The sequence below is a fragment of the Schistocerca cancellata genome, chromosome 3 (genome assembly GCF_023864275.1).
Source record: "Schistocerca cancellata isolate TAMUIC-IGC-003103 chromosome 3, iqSchCanc2.1, whole genome shotgun sequence".
Taxonomy (NCBI): domain Eukaryota; kingdom Metazoa; phylum Arthropoda; class Insecta; order Orthoptera; family Acrididae; genus Schistocerca; species Schistocerca cancellata.
In genome coordinates this window covers 554285678-554301286 of record NC_064628.1, presented here as the reverse complement: position 1 = coordinate 554301286, position 15609 = coordinate 554285678, and the positions used below count along the sequence as shown (strand labels likewise).

Below are 15609 nucleotides of genomic sequence, written 5' to 3'. Positions count from 1 at the left end.
GTGCCGACATTGTGCATGCTCTGTTGCCTGTGTCTATGTGCCTGTGGTTCTGTCAGTGTGATCATGTGATGTATCTGACCCCAGGAATGTGTCAATAAAGTTTCCCCTTCCTGGGACAATGAATTCACGGTGTTCTTATTTCAATTTCCAGGAGTGTAGGTCCTTTGCTGTTATTTATCTATCTGAATGATTTAGGAGAAAATCTAAGCAGTAAAGTCATTAGAAGACTAAAACAAATTGCAAAACGGTTCAGATCAGTTATCTGTATGCTGTGAAAATTGGAAATTTACCCTAAACAATGAAATGTGTAAAGTCATCCAAACGATGGCAAAAAGGAATCCGTTAAACTTAGGTTACGGGATAAATCACACACATCTAAAGACCGTAAATACCAATAAATACGAAGGAATTACAATTACGAACAACTTAAATTGGAAAGAACATACAGAAATTGTTGTGGGAAGGCGCACCAAAGATGTAGTTTTATTGGCAGAAAAGCTAAAAGATGTAACAGATCTAATAAAAGGCCTGCACTAAGTTAGTCCGTCCTCTTTTTTGGAGTACCTTACCAGATAGCATTAACGGAGTACATCGAGGAAGATCAAAGAAGGGCAATACGTTTTGTATTATCGGTGTCACGGACATGATAAAAGATCTGGTGTTGACATCATTAGAACAAAGGCGTTTCTCGCTGTGGCAGGATCTTCTTACGGAATTTCAGTGACCAACTTTCTCCTTCGAATGCGAAAATATTTTGTTGACGCCGAACTACATAGGGAGAAAGGACCGTCATAATAAAATAAGGGAAATCAGATCTCGCACGGAAAGATATATATGTTCGTTTCTTCCGCGCGGTTAGAGAGTGCAATAACAGAGAATTAGTGTGAATGTGGTTCGATGAACCCTCTCCATGGCACCTAAGTGTGATATACATCGTAGTGATATAGATGCAAATGCAGGTGAAGCAGTCATAAAGGAGAAGAGTGGACACATCCTATATTAATATCCACTGATGCGTCCGAATACTTTCGCTTGGACAGTACATCGCAGCCGAACCACCATCAATAATCTTATGAATTAATGTATATACAGAGAGATACCGACAGCCTTTCTTTTATGACATTGTCTCCGAATAGAACAGCAAAGGAGGGAGGTGATTTCGGCACATCATGTACCCTCCACCACACACCGTCCAGTGTTCTGCACCAGCCAGCTGTCGCGTGCCCAGCCTCGCCTGCTGCTTAGCGCTCTTAGCACCTCTGCAACAGTCTTTCTCTCGGTGCAGCTGTCTCGCTGCTATTCACACGCCCGACTGTACATTTTGGTGTACCTTACACAATATTACTTGCAACAGGCTAAACTAAATGATGCGGCGTCCCACGACATCATCATCTGACGCAAACTTTTCATCTCGGAATAGTACTTACATTAATCGCAGTTAGTTTGTTAGACATTCCAATCTCTGTCTTCCGCTATGGATTTTGCTATTTAATGTTCCCTCTGCTATCATAGAAGTTACTCCTTGATGTTTTAACACAATCCTAACCATCCCGTCTCATCTCCTTGTCAATGTTTTCCACATATTCCTCTCCCCGCCGATTCAGCGATGAATCTCCACATTCCTTATCTCAGTTGCCTATTAGTTTTCAGCATCCTTTTTAACACCACACCTTAGACGGTTTGGTTATATTCGCTTGTAGTTTTTCCAGAACCAGTGATGCAGTTTCATACAATGCTGTGTTCCAGAAGTACATTCTCTGAAAAGTCTCTCATGCTGTGTTACCCTCTTTACCTACGCTAGTGTACTGCTTGTCTCATCCTTGTATCGTCACTCACGAGTTATTTTGTTTCCAAGGAAGTAGAATTTGTTCACTTCGAATGCTACGTGGTCCCAAATTGCGACGTTAAGTTTACCGCTTTTCTCATTTCTGATACTCCTCATTACATTGAGCTTTCTTTTTTTTGCTCTCAATCGACATTCATTGTTCATTAGGCTGTTCATTCCATTTAACAGTTCCTGAAGCACTTCCTCACTTTCACTGGAAATAATTGTATATTACGAGCTTTTCTCTGTATCTTATTAGGATGTAGTACCGCTTTGTTTCGGTCTGTTCGTCCTCCTATCTGTCCTCCTGCCTGTTCCCCCCTGCGGGTCCGGGGTAAGAATAGGCCCGAGGTATTCCTGCCTGTCGTACGAGGCGACTAAAAGGAGTTCAACCGTTTCGGCCTTCCATGTGATGGTCCCCCTTGGGGTTTGACCTCCATTTTTCTAAATTTCTACAGAAGTACGAGCCTTTTGGGGAAGGACACCTTACGTGGTGTACCACTGGTCCTAAGTGCACTCAGACCTTGGCACTCAGCATTGCACCGGCGTTGTAACCATACCCACTATTGCTCAAATTGGGCCTAAACGCCTTTTGGGTTGTCCCAGTTACGCCCATAGTGCGTCTCCATCTGCACCAGCGATCATGATGGACTTTCCATGGCACCAGAAATCCAGCACGGTAGCCAGCCCGTTGTGGTGGGGTCGTCATGTACCCTCTAGGTTGTAGCCCCCTGACAACACAGGGATCGTACTGCCGATACCTGAGCTGCACCCTCCCCACGTCGGCCAAGGAGTAGATGCCCGTCTCCTTGGGGCATCAGGACTCCCGGCAATGGTCATCCTGCCAGGTGGCCCTTGCTGCGGCTGGGTGGCGCCCGTGGGGAGAGCCCCTGGTCGGAGTGGGTGGTATCGGGGCGGACGTTTCGCAGATGAAACGTCACCACGTATCGGGTCGCTCTGCGGCCGAGTCTTTTAAAAGAAAAAGTACCGTTTCTGGTTCTGGTTCTCCTGCCCCTTCCCCATTGGCCACTCCATGGGAGGAGGGACAGGCCCGCCGGCTTGGAGCGAAGTACTTCCCCCGCTATTTAGTCTGTTCTCGGACCGATGGGGGGACATTCGCCACCTCCAAGCCCATGTTCTTTGTTCAGCACATTGAGGACATCTTCGGGGAAATCGAGGCTCTCAGCAAGATGCGTTCAGGGTCCGTACTTATCAAGACCACGTCCGCCACACAGTCGGCGGCGCTCCAGGCGTGCGACCGCCTAGGGGACATCCCAGTCTCCATTGTCCCACATCTGGCACTCAATAGGACGCAGGGGGTTATTTTTCATCGTGACCTCCTGCTACAATCTGATGAGGAGCTCAGGGCCAACCTGGAGCGCCGAGGCGTGCATTTCGTCCGGCGAGTCCAGCGCGGCCCCAAAGACCGTCGCATCGACACTGGGGCCTTTATCCTCGCCTTCGAGGGGGACGTTCTCCCAGAGAAGGTAAAGGTAATGTGCTACCGGTGTGACGTGCGACCCTACGTTCCGCCTCCTATGCGCTGTTTTCGGTGTTTGCGCTTTGGGCACATGTCGTCACGGTGTGAGGCTGAGCCCCTCTGTGGCGATTGTGGCCGTCCTCTTCGTGAGGAACATACATGCACCCCACCACCTCGGTGCGTTAATTGTCCTGGCGTCCACTCGCCTAGATCCTCAGACTGCCCCGCATATCAGAAGGAGAAGAAAATACAAGAAATCAAAACTTTGGATCGGCTGTCTTATTCTGAGGCCAGGAAGAAGTACGACCGCCTCCATCCCATGCCATTGACAACTTCATTTGCCTCAGTTGTGTCCACTCCTTCCGCGGTATCCTCACCCCTCTCCTATCCCCCCTCCGCCTCCTCCGCCCATCAGGGGGCTCTGCCTCCGCCTCCCAAATCCCTCCCTTCCAAATCCTCCTCCCCCGTGGCCCCCACCCCCTCTGCCCCAGGGGCCATCCTTCCTCCTCCTTCCCCCCACACGCCACCTGAGAAGCGATCCTCTTCTCAGGCGTCCATCGGGGAAACGTTCCGGACCCCGGCTTCCGAGGTCCGGCGTTCCAAAACGGACCCCGCGCGTGAGGACCTTCTTCGGGTCCAGCCCACCGTCCCTGTGCCTCCTCGGCCTTCCAAGAAGGCCTCCAAGAAGAAATCTTTATCCCCCTCTCCCCCCCGGCGCGTTTCGACTGACGCTCCATCCGTGAGTCGCCGCTCCCGGCCGTCCTCAGTTTCGCCGGGACGCTCTGCTGCCAGGCGCTCAGCTGGCCTTTCGTCGGCAAATGATGCTGCCCCTCCTACACAACCAGGGACAGCGGCCGCAGCTGGCGACCAGTCGATGGAACCGGATCCGCCTCCCGTCGGTTGTAGCGTTGTTCCCTCGCAACCTGGCCCTCCGCGGCCGTCGAGGTGACCAGCTCTTCCCCCGTCTCGTTCCCACAACTTTTTGACTAGCGATGGCGTTGTTTCATTGGAACATAAGAGGTATTCGATCTCATCGGGAGGAATTACAACTGCTCCTCCGCCTGCACTGTCCGCTCGTCCTTGGACTCCAGGAAACCAAGTTGCGCCCGACTGACCGTATTGCCTTTACCCACTATACCTCGGAGCGGTATGACCTTACCCCTGTGGACGGTGTCCCAGCTCATGGTGGGGTCATGTTGCTCATTCGGGACGACGTCTATTACCATCCCATCCCATTGACCACCCCACTCCAAGCAATAGCTGTCCGCATTACTCTTTCTGCTTTTACTTTTCAGTTTGTACCATCTACACTCCACCGTCGTCTGCCGTTAGTCGGGCTGACATGATGCACCTGATCGTTCAGCTTCCCCCGCCGTTTTTATTGTTTGGCGACTTCAATGCCCATCATCCCCTTTGGGGCTCTCCTGCATCCTGTCCAAGAGGCTCACTCTTGGCAGATGTCTTCAACCATCTCAATCTTGTCTGCCTCAATACCGGCGCCCCGACTTTCCTCTCGGACTCCACTCATACCTTCTCCCACTTGGACCTCTCAATATGTTCTACCACTCTTGCCCGTCGGTTCGAGTGGTATGTCCTTTCTGACACCTATTCGAGCGACCACTTCCCCTGTGTCGTTCGTCTCCTGCACCACACCCCATCCCCACGTCCTTCGAGTTGGAACATACTGAAAGCTGACTGGGGACTCTACTCATCCCTGGCAACCTTTCCGGACCACGATTTTCCCAGTTGTGACAGTCAGGTCGAATACCTCTCGGCTGTTATCATCCATGCTGCCGAACGTTCCATTCCTCGTACTACTTCTTCACGTCGCGTTTCCGTCCCCTGGTGGAACGAGGCTTGTAGGGACGCTATCCGTGCTCGACGACGTGCTTTACGCACCTTTCGCCGCCATCCTACGTTGACGAATTGTATTGAATACAAACGACTCCGAGCGCAATGCCGTAGAGTCATCAAAGACAGTAAAAAAGCTTGTTGGGCCTCTTTCACCGGCTCCTTTAACAGTTTTACTCCTTCTTCCGTCGTTTGGGGTAGCCTGCGCCGGCTGTCGGGCATTAAGGCCCACTCCTCGGTACCTGGCCTGACCTCAGGTAATGCGGTCCTTGTTGATCCGGTGGCTGTCGCCAACGCCTTTGGCCGCTTTTTCGAGGAGGTTTCAAGCTCCGCCCATTACCATCCTGCCTTCCTTCCCAGGAAAGAGGCAGAAGAGGCTCGGCGACCTTCCTTCCACTCGCTGAATCTGGAAACCTATAATGCCCCCTTTACTATGCGGGAACTCGAACGTGCGCTTGCACTGTCCCGGTCCTCTGCTCCGGGGCCGGATGCCATTCACGTTCAGATGCTGGCACACCTTTCTCCGGCGGGCAAAAGCTTCCTTCTCCGTACCTACAATCGCGTCTGGACCGAAGGTCAAGTCCCCATGCGTTGGCGTGACGCCGTTGTTGTTCCTATACCCAAACCCGGGAAGGATAGACACCTTCCTTCTAGTTACCGCCCCATTTCTCTTACAAGCTGTGTCTGTAAGGTGATGGAGCGCATGGTTAATGCTCGGTTAGTCTGGATTCTTGAATCTCGACGGCTCCTTACTAATGTCCAATGTGGCTTTCGTCGCCGCCGCTCCGCTGTTGACCACCTCGTGACCTTGTCGACATTCATCATGAACAACTTTTTGCGAAGGCGCCAAACGGTAGCCGTGTTCTTCGACTTGGAGAAGGCTTATGACACCTGTTGGAGAGGAGGTATCCTCCGCACTATGCACAGGTGGGGCCTACGCGGTCGCCTGCCCCTTTTTATTGATTCCTTTTTAACGGAACGAAAGTTTAGGGTACGTGTGGGCTCCGTATTGTCCGACGTCTTCCTCCAGGAGAACGGAGTGCCTCAGGGCTCCGTCTTGAGCGTAGCCCTTTTTGCCATAGCGATCAATCCCATTATGGATTGCATTCCACCTAATGTCTCAGGCTCTCTCTTTGTCGATGACTTCGCGATCTACTGCAGTGCCCAGAGAACATGCCTCCTGGAGCGCTGCCTTCAGCGTTGTCTAGACAGCCTCTACTCATGGAGCGTGGCAAATGGCTTCCGGTTCTCTGAAGAAAAGACGGTTTGTATCAACTTTTGGCGATATAAAGCGTTCCTTCCGCCATCCTTACATCTCGGTCCCGTTGTTCTCCCATTCGTGGACACAACTAAGTTTCTAGGGCTCACGTTGGACAGGAAACTGTGTTGGTCTCCACACGTCTCTTATTTGGCGGCCCGTTGTACACGTTCCCTTAATGTCCTCAGAGTTCTTAGCGGTTCATCTTGGGGAGCGGATCGCACTGTCCTGCTTCGCTTGTATCGGTCCATAGTCCGATCGAAGCTGGATTATGGGAGCTTCGTCTACTCGTCCGCTCGGCCGTCCCTCTTACGCCGGCTCAACTCCATCCACCATCGGGGGTTACGTCTTGCGACCGGAGCCTTCTACACTAGTCCTGTCGAGAGTCTTTATGCTGAAGCTGCCGAGTTACCGTTGACCTACCGGCGCGACGTACTGCTGTGTCGGTATGCCTGCCGGCTGTCGTCTATGCCCGACCACCCCACTTACAAGTCCTTCTTCGCCGATTCTCTCGACCGTCAGTACGGGTTGTATGTGTCTGCCCTGCTGCCCCCCGGAGTCCGCTTCCGTCGCCTGCTTCGACAATTGGATTTTGCCCTCCCTACCACCTTTAGAGAGGGTGAGAGCCCGACACCACCTTGGCTCCAGGCTCCGGTTCATATTTATCTCGACCTCAGCTCACTACCGAAGGATGGTACTCCGGCTGCAATGTATTGCTCACGGTTTGCCGAACTTCGTGCTCGACTTGCCGGTCACACCTTTATTTACACCGATGGCTCCAAAACTGACGATGGTGTCGGCTGTGCCTTTGTCGTCGGGGCCGCCACATTTAAATACAGGCTCCTCGACCAGTGTTCCAGCTTTACGGCCGAGCTTTTTGCTCTCCATCAGGCCGTTCAGTATGCCCGCCGCCACCACCATTCATCATATGTACTGTGCTCTGACTCACTCAGTGCTCTTCAGAGCCTTGGAGCTCCCTATCCGGTCCATCCCTTGATACAACGGATACAGCAGTCCCTCCATTCTTTGGCTGATAATGGTGGTTCTGTCAGCTTTCTGTGGGTTCCCGGACATGTGGGAGTGCCTGGGAATGAGGCTGCGGATGCTGCAGCCAGGGCTGCAGTCCTCCTGCCTCGGCCAGCCTCCCATTGTGTCCCGTCATCCGACGTTCGTGGGGATGTCTGTAAGAGGCTTGTGTCGTTGTGGTGGGATGCTTGGTCATCCCTCCAAGGAAACAAGCTCCGGGCAGTAAAACCGCTACCAACTGCTTGGACAACATCCTCCCGACCATCTCGGCGCGAGGAGGTCCTTCTGACCAGGTTGCGGATTGGGCATTGCCGGTTTAGCCACCGCTACCTGCTCTCCGGTGACCCAGCCCCGCAGTGCCCTTGTGGTCAGGCATTAACAGTGCGCCATGTTTTATTGTCGTGTCCCCGTTTTAGTCAATTTCGTGTTGTCCTGTCCCTGCCATCTACTTTACCGGATGTTTTAGCTGATGACGCTCGAGCAGCTGCTCGTATTCTGCGTTTTATAACTTTAACTGGCTTGTCCAAGGACATTTAATCTTTTTACTTATTTTGTCTGCATCTTTGTCGGGTCCTTCTGGTGTCCCCTCCATCCCCTTGAGTTTTACCAGATTCCATGTGCTCAAACAACAGTGACTGGGCGCTAATGACCTCAGCAGTTGAGCGCCCTTAAACCCAACCAAAAAAAAAAAAAACTCCTGCCTGTTAAGACCTCTTTCTCTCGGGAACGGGTAGATGTATAAAGTTGAAATTAATACCATATATTGTATACGGTCCCTTGGCGGTGTAAAAAGTTGCAGTTTCTAACTCAATAAAAATAAGATTATTTTTCACGTATTTTGATACAAACTCAGTCATCAAAACCTATAACGTAGTTTCTATTGACGTAGAATTATGAAATTCGGTAAGCTGCAAGCTTTCACGATAAAAGTTATCCGACTTAAAATTAAAACATTCCCGAAAGTCTTGGAATTCCAGGGACTGATATCCTGCCAGTATCAGAGCCGACAACAGGCGAAAATTGTACCGATTCTAGAAACTCGGGTAAGATGAACTGTGTTTATACATAATTAAGTTTGTACGGTACCCTCAGAGAGCTTTCTACTCGTACCTCTCAAGTTTTATGTACTTTCCGAAGCACTTGGAACGTGATAGACCACTTTACATTGTCAAACGCTTTCTGTAGGTCGACAGATCCTATGAATGTGAATGTGTCAGTAGTTTTCAAAAGTGTTGCCTCCATTATCAAGCGCAACGCCAGAGCTGTTCCTCTGCTGCCCTTACTTTTTCTAAAGCTAAACTGGTCGACCGAGCAAGGTATCGCAGTAGTTAATACACTGTACTCATATTCGGGAGAACGAGGGTTCAAATACACGTCCGGTCATCCTGGTTTATCTTTTCAGTGAGTTCCCTGAATCGTTTGAGTCAAATTCCGGGATGCTTCCTTTCAAAGGGCACGCCTGATTTCCTTCGCAATCCTTCCCAATCCTTCCCTAATCCGAGATTCTTCTTCGTATCTGATGACCTCGTTGTCGACGGGACGTTAGACACACATCTCCTCCTTTTCCCTGGCTTTTATCCAATTGCTTGACGGGGTCAGTGTATTAATTTTCGCACTTCGCAGTTTTAGTGGTTTAGGGTTGCCGGATTAAATCCTACGATTTGAAGTGAACGAACCTCCAGAACATCGCTCTTCGCCGTTTTTGCGCTCCATTCGGTCTACGAGTTTACGACTGGATTCAATGCTTCCTTGTAGGTACATCTCAACATGTTGCTCTTAACGGAACAAAATCGACAGACATAAAAGCAATTTCTGCAGCAGCCCAGGGAACTGTGATAGGACCGTTACCATCCATAAATGATAGAGTAAGAAACGTCGGAAGCTGTTTAAGATTGTTCAAAGATGTGGTTGCTATAAGAAAGTAGAAACGCCAGAAGACAGTGTCAATTTGTAGAACAACTTACAGAGGTTTGATGAGTGATGCAAGCTCTGATAGCTGACACCGAACGTGAATAAATGTAAGATAGTTGCGAGGTGCCAGGGTGGAGAAGAGTTCGTACCGTACCTCTTTAATTCTGGCGAATTCTGAATGAGAACTGGACATGCACTTCACCCCCTCCTTACCTACCGTCTTATTGATTATGTGCACAATGGTAACGAAAGGAATTGATGGTGGACATTGCTAGTTGGTAAAATGAGTGCACACTCACAATAATTTAGTAAAAATCATTATGTATTCAGTAAATAAAAAGGTAATTTTATCATCATAAACGACAGGAAATGGAATTCTGCATCTATCTGTGAAATGAGATGCGGATTAAATATTACAATTTGATTTATTACTAGTCAGAACAAAAAGATACTTCATTGTCAATAGAAACAGTAGGCTGAAGGGTAGGCTTACTGAACTATTAAGAGAATGAGAACTGCCTCAAGACCAAGGGGCTCCTACTCGTCGTGATGCAATAGATTGACGATAATGGCTTGAGGTCCTAATGACTAAAATATTACTCCCCTGACTATAATGCAGTATTGCAATCAGTAGTGAGAGCTCAAATGGGATCACATGGAGAAACAAGTAAGGTGGACGTGTGGCAAAGCAAGCGCACGTGCTGCTGAGGACTTCAGTATAAAAATGACAGGTCCTACAATGCCGGAGCCGCAGGGTACTGTACAAGTCTTGAAACCTGCAGCATGTCGTCGGTAGGCAGTGTTAGGATGATGTAGGCGCCGACTTCCGCTGTGCAGCAACTCTGTTTCAACCCCTGGCCTCGAAAGCTGTCCGAGAATTCTAAGTTCTGCCAGAAAAGTGCGACTAAGTCGCAAGACCTTCCGACTCCGACGAAGATCAGATCCTGAATGTCCTGCGCCCGCGCAACGCAAGAGCGAAGCCAGCGTTACTCAACTCCCCACTACCCTCGAAAACCGCGTATCAGCATCCAGTGCTGATCCCAAAATTCCCCCACACTATCTCAGAACATCGTTCGTGCCAATAGCGGTCGTTCCCTCCAATTTCGAGCAGGGCTTTATGACGTCAACTGGCCTCAATTTAGGTTGACCAATCATGACTCTGCTATTTAGCTCGGGGCACTGAACTTGCCGTTTGACCGGCTACGAAAACAACATGCCTTGACCATCGACCATCCGACGCCAGACAGACGTGCCCAGCAGGGCATGGTCCACAAGCAATCTCAGAATCAGGACAATGCAATCAGTCGGCGCCAGCAGTCTTCCTTCCAGATGCGCCGGAACAGTAAACACATAAATGGCGGTGACACTCAGATGGCTCGAATGTCGTTTGGCCCTGCTTACAATAGGCGAAACTCTACTGAGATCAGTCGACCCGACAATCGCTGAAGCCCATTGATGTATGACCCTCTCAGTATTTGCAGAAGTGCAGCCCCCCACCGGAAACGCAGTGTGCCGTGTCCTCCAGTGCTCTCCTTACACAGGTCACCTAGGGAAGTAACAGAGGAAACTAAAAGTAAGACCACATGTAGTTCCCAACATGCTTAGCAATCAAGTGAAAAGTATTTTGAGCTCTCAGTACAAATACTCTCATTAGAATAACCTTATTAGGCCTGTTACCACCGTGCAATGACATAAAATATTAATAAAATTGATGAAAATGAGAGGCGACATGCAAAAGAGGGCATGGAACCTCTCATAGCAAGGGCACACAGGGAAAGAAATCCACTACTGTAAAACTACACTATTAATCACTAATTGCTGGAAACAGTACCTACTGTAAACTAGCTAGGAGTAACTATACAGTGCGATCTTAAGTAGAATCACCACATAAAACAAATAGTAGGAAAATCACATGCCAGGTTGAGATTCATAGGAAGAATCTTAAAGAAATGTAACTCATCCACGAAGAAAGTGGCTTATAAGGCACTTGCTCGACCGAATCTAGAGCATTGTTCAACAATCTGGAATCCTTACCTAGTAGGACTGATAAAAGAGAAGATACAGTGAAGAGCGGCATGTTTCATCACGGGACCGCTTAGTCGGCACGAGAGAGTTATAGAGGTGCCAAATAAAGTCCAGTGGCAGACGTAACGACAGTCTTTGTCCGTCACGGAGACGTTTACTATTGAAATTTTGAGGGATCACTTTCCGAGGCGAGTTTGACAACATATTACTTCCTCCCCCATACACCTCGCGTAATGACCATGACGAGAAAATTCGAGAAATTAGAACTAACACGAAGGCTTACCGACAATTGTTCTTTCCACGCGCCATTTGCGAGTGAAATAGGATAGAGGGGATTAGTTAATGCTGCCATGTGTATCCTCTACCGCACACGATTAGGTGGCTTTGAAGGCCCGTTTAGTCTTGTGTGGTGTGTGGCCGCTCCGTTGCTCACGGTAATGGTGTCTGCAAATTGGTAGCTGGGTTTTGGCAGGCAGCTCGATGTTCGTGGTGGTGGAAATCAGTGCGTGGCAGTGAGTGTGAGAGCGGCGCAGGGTGTTGACTGTGGGGTTACGCAGGTGCCTGGCGGCCGACGACGCGGTCATCGTGCTGGAGGATTTGTCTGCGCGCGGCTTCGCTGTGCCCTGCCGCTACCGCGGCCTGGGATTGGACCAGCTGCGACTCCTCGTCCACCAGTTGGGCCGCTTTCAGGTGAGCACAAGGATCCTGCACTCTACTTGCAGTATATTCCGTATATTGCATCGTCCCGTCTGTTGCACATTTTTGATTAGATTACGTGTTTCGATCACCCTGGATCATCTTCAGACCTAAGTAGTTGCGTCAGCAACCCGTCTTACCTATTCAGAGCCACATATCAGAACACTTTCTTCATTGTAGCGTTTTCCACATTCTTAGCAGGAGTGTGCACCTGTTCCCTATCAGCACACCACTGCTGTGGTTTGCCATCACGTGCTTAAGCGACTATATTTTTGTGGGTTAAACTGATGTAGCTAGACAGCAAATACATGCAGTGATATACAGGGTGAGTCACCTAACATTACCGCTGGATATATTTCGTAAACCACATCAAATACTGACGAATCGATTCTACAGACCGAACGTGAGGAGAGGGGCTAGTGTAATTGGTTAATACAAACCATAAAAAAATGCACAGAAGTATGTTTTGTAACACAAACCTACGTTTTTTTAAATGGAACCCCGTTAGTTTTGTTAGCACATCTGAACATATAAAAAAATACGTAATCAGTGCCGTTTGTTGCATTGTAAAATGTAAATTAGATCCGGAGATATTGTAACCTAAAGTTGACGCTTGAGTACCACTCCTCCGCTGTTCGATCGTGTGTATCGGAGAGCACCGAATTACGTAGGGATCCAAAGGGAACGGTGATGGACCTTAGGTGCAGAAGAGACTGGAACAGCACATTACGTCCACATGCTAACACCTTTATATTGGTCTTTTTCACTGATGCAAATGTACATTACCATGAGGGGTGAGGTACACGTACACACGTGGTTCCCGTTTTCAATTACGGAGTGGAATAGTGTGTGTCCCGACATGTCAGCCCAATAGATGTTCAATGTGGTGGCCATTATTTGCTGCACACAATTGCAATCTCTGGCGTAATGAATGTCGTACACGCCGCAGTACATCTGGTGTAATGTCGCCGCAGGCTGCCACAATACGTTGTTTTATATCCTCTGGGGTTGTAGGCACATCACGGTACACATTCTCCTTTAACGTACCCCACAGAAAGAAGTCCAGAGGTGTAAGATCAGGAGAACGGGCTGGCCTATTTATGCGTCCTCCACGTCCTATGAAACGCCCGTCGAACATCCTGTCAAGGGTCAGCCTAGTGTTAATTGTGGAATGTGCAGGTGCACCATCATGCTGATATCACATACGTCGACGCGTTTCCAGTGGGACATTTTCGAGCAACGCGATGTATGTTGCAGCTGTTTGGGCCCCTGCAATGAAGTGAGGACCAATGAGGTGGTGGCCAATGATTCCGCACCATACATTTATAGTCCACGGTCGCTGTCACTCTACCTGTCTGAGCCAGCGAGGATTGTCCACGGACCAGTAATGCATGTTCCGTAGATTCACTGCCCCGTGGTTTGTGATGCCCGCTTCATCGGTAAACAGGTAGAACTGCAACGCATTCTCTGTTAATGCCCATTGACAGAATTGCACTCGATGATTAAAGTCATCACCATGTAATTGCTGATGTAGCGACACACGAAACGGGTGAAAGTGGTGACGACGCAGTATGCGCATGATAATACTTTGACTCTGTCCACCGGCTCTCGCAATGTCCCGTGTACTCATGTGTGGGTTCATGGCAACAGCAGCTAACACACCAACTGCACCCGCTTCTCCTGTGACGGGCCTGTTACGGACACGTTTGTGTGCTACGACCATACCTGTTGCATACAGTTGGCGGTAGATGTTTTTCAATGTGCGGCACGTTGGATGCTCTCTGTCCGGGTACCGTTCTGCGTACACCCTGCAGGCTTCAGCTGCATTTAGTCGACACTCGCCATAGATGAGTATCATCTCCGCCTTTTCAGTGTTCGAATACACCATGGTCACAGTTCCTACAACACTACACTATCACAGACGTCTGGTAACACGGTGTACTACAGTTGGTCTGCGTGCGGAGACGAATGCAGAATAACAACAGCAGCAAGCGCTACATGCGGACACTGCGACAGCTAGACCAAACGACAACAGTGCACTACAGCCACACTCGTAAACACGGTCGTCATCGTACACATGTCCCTGCAGATGCTGCTCGCCGACCGTGGCCCGTGCTTGTTACAACACGGAACTGAACGTCGGAGGTTTCAAGCGGCAACTTTAGGTTACAATATCTCCGGATGTAATTAGCATTTTACAATGCAACAAACGGCACTGATTACGTATTTGTTTATATGTTCAGATGTGCTAACAAAACTAACGGGGTTCCATTTAAAAAAACGTAGGTTTGTGTTAAAAAACATACTTCCGTGCATTTTCGTATGGTTTGTATTAAACAATTATACTAGCCCCTCTCCTCACGTTCGGTCTGTGAAATCGGTTCGTCAGTATTTGATGTGGTTTACGAAATATATCCAGCGGTAACGTTAGGTGACTCACCCTGTATATGGGTGGTTATAATTAAACGGATGGCGTTCAGAATGCTGTACACATGGTAGAACTCTGAAACATCGTAGATATGTTCATCATTTGGTGCTCTCGTGGAGTATGCTGAAAAAAATAATAGCTCCACTTCCTGCCACCAAACAGTAAGCAATCACAATGTTCCCTTTTTTGACTACAGTATACTGTTTGTGGCCTGGTGGCGCGTGTTGATTACTTTTGTGAAGTGGGTGTTGGTGTAAAGTGTTAAGAAGTTTGAAACTTGTCTGCACAAGACCTATTGAGAAGAAAATACCGTGCACTGCTGGTAAAGGGTAAAGTTGTTTAATATATCGCCGACAGAAACACCTGTGAAGAGGCCCTATGTCAACAAGTGGACTAAGGAATATGATCAAGAAAACTGAAGGGACTGGTGAATTAAATGGTGCAGCAAGGAGAGGGAACCGGCCCATTCCCAGGCAGTTGCTGATGATGTTGCTGTAGCTACCGACCGTGCAACATACGCCTCAAATCCTACAGCCAGTGCTTGAAGTGTGTCACGGAAATTCTCTCTTCCCTGGTCAACAATTCGAAAGATTCTGCGGCGGATCTTACACTGATATCCCTTCAAGGTTCGCAATGTACACCAAATGAAGCCACAAGGTAGGCTACAACGCCGTGACTTTGCCTTTCGTTTCTTACCACGCATGAAAATGGATTACATGTGGCCAGGGATGTTCTTTCGATGGAGGAGGGACATTTTACTCTGCATGGAGCCGTGAATGCACAGAACTGTTGCATATGGGGCTTTACTCCGCCCTATCTTGTGTGGGAACATCCACTGCATCAGTTTGACTGTATGGCTTGATTTCATGAGCCCCTCCACCCCGCGTCCGTTTTTCTTCGAAGTGATGACCCCCCCTCGGGCACCAAATGTAGCTTGTCAGGTGAAAGATTTACTTCGAGAAACCTTCGGTAACGACCGCATCGTCTCTAGAGAATTTCTGGTTGAGTTACCTTCCAGATTGCGTGACCTAAATCCATGTGAATTCAGGTTTTGGAGATCGCTGAAAGATCGTATCTATCGGGAATGTATCTGGACTCTTCCTGATCCG

At 49.0% G+C, this 15609-nt stretch overlaps 1 protein-coding gene across 1 annotated transcript in view; it reads left to right on the top strand.

Annotated features, from left to right (window-relative positions):
- The window catches only part of LOC126176426 (uncharacterized), a 104877-nt gene that overhangs the window by 43094 nt on the left and 46174 nt on the right, over positions 1-15609 (top strand). The window contains exon 2 of the mRNA XM_049923583.1: positions 11934-12066. Coding sequence (XP_049779540.1) covers positions 11934-12066 — 133 coding nt within the window. The remainder of the gene's footprint in view (positions 1-11933; positions 12067-15609) is intronic.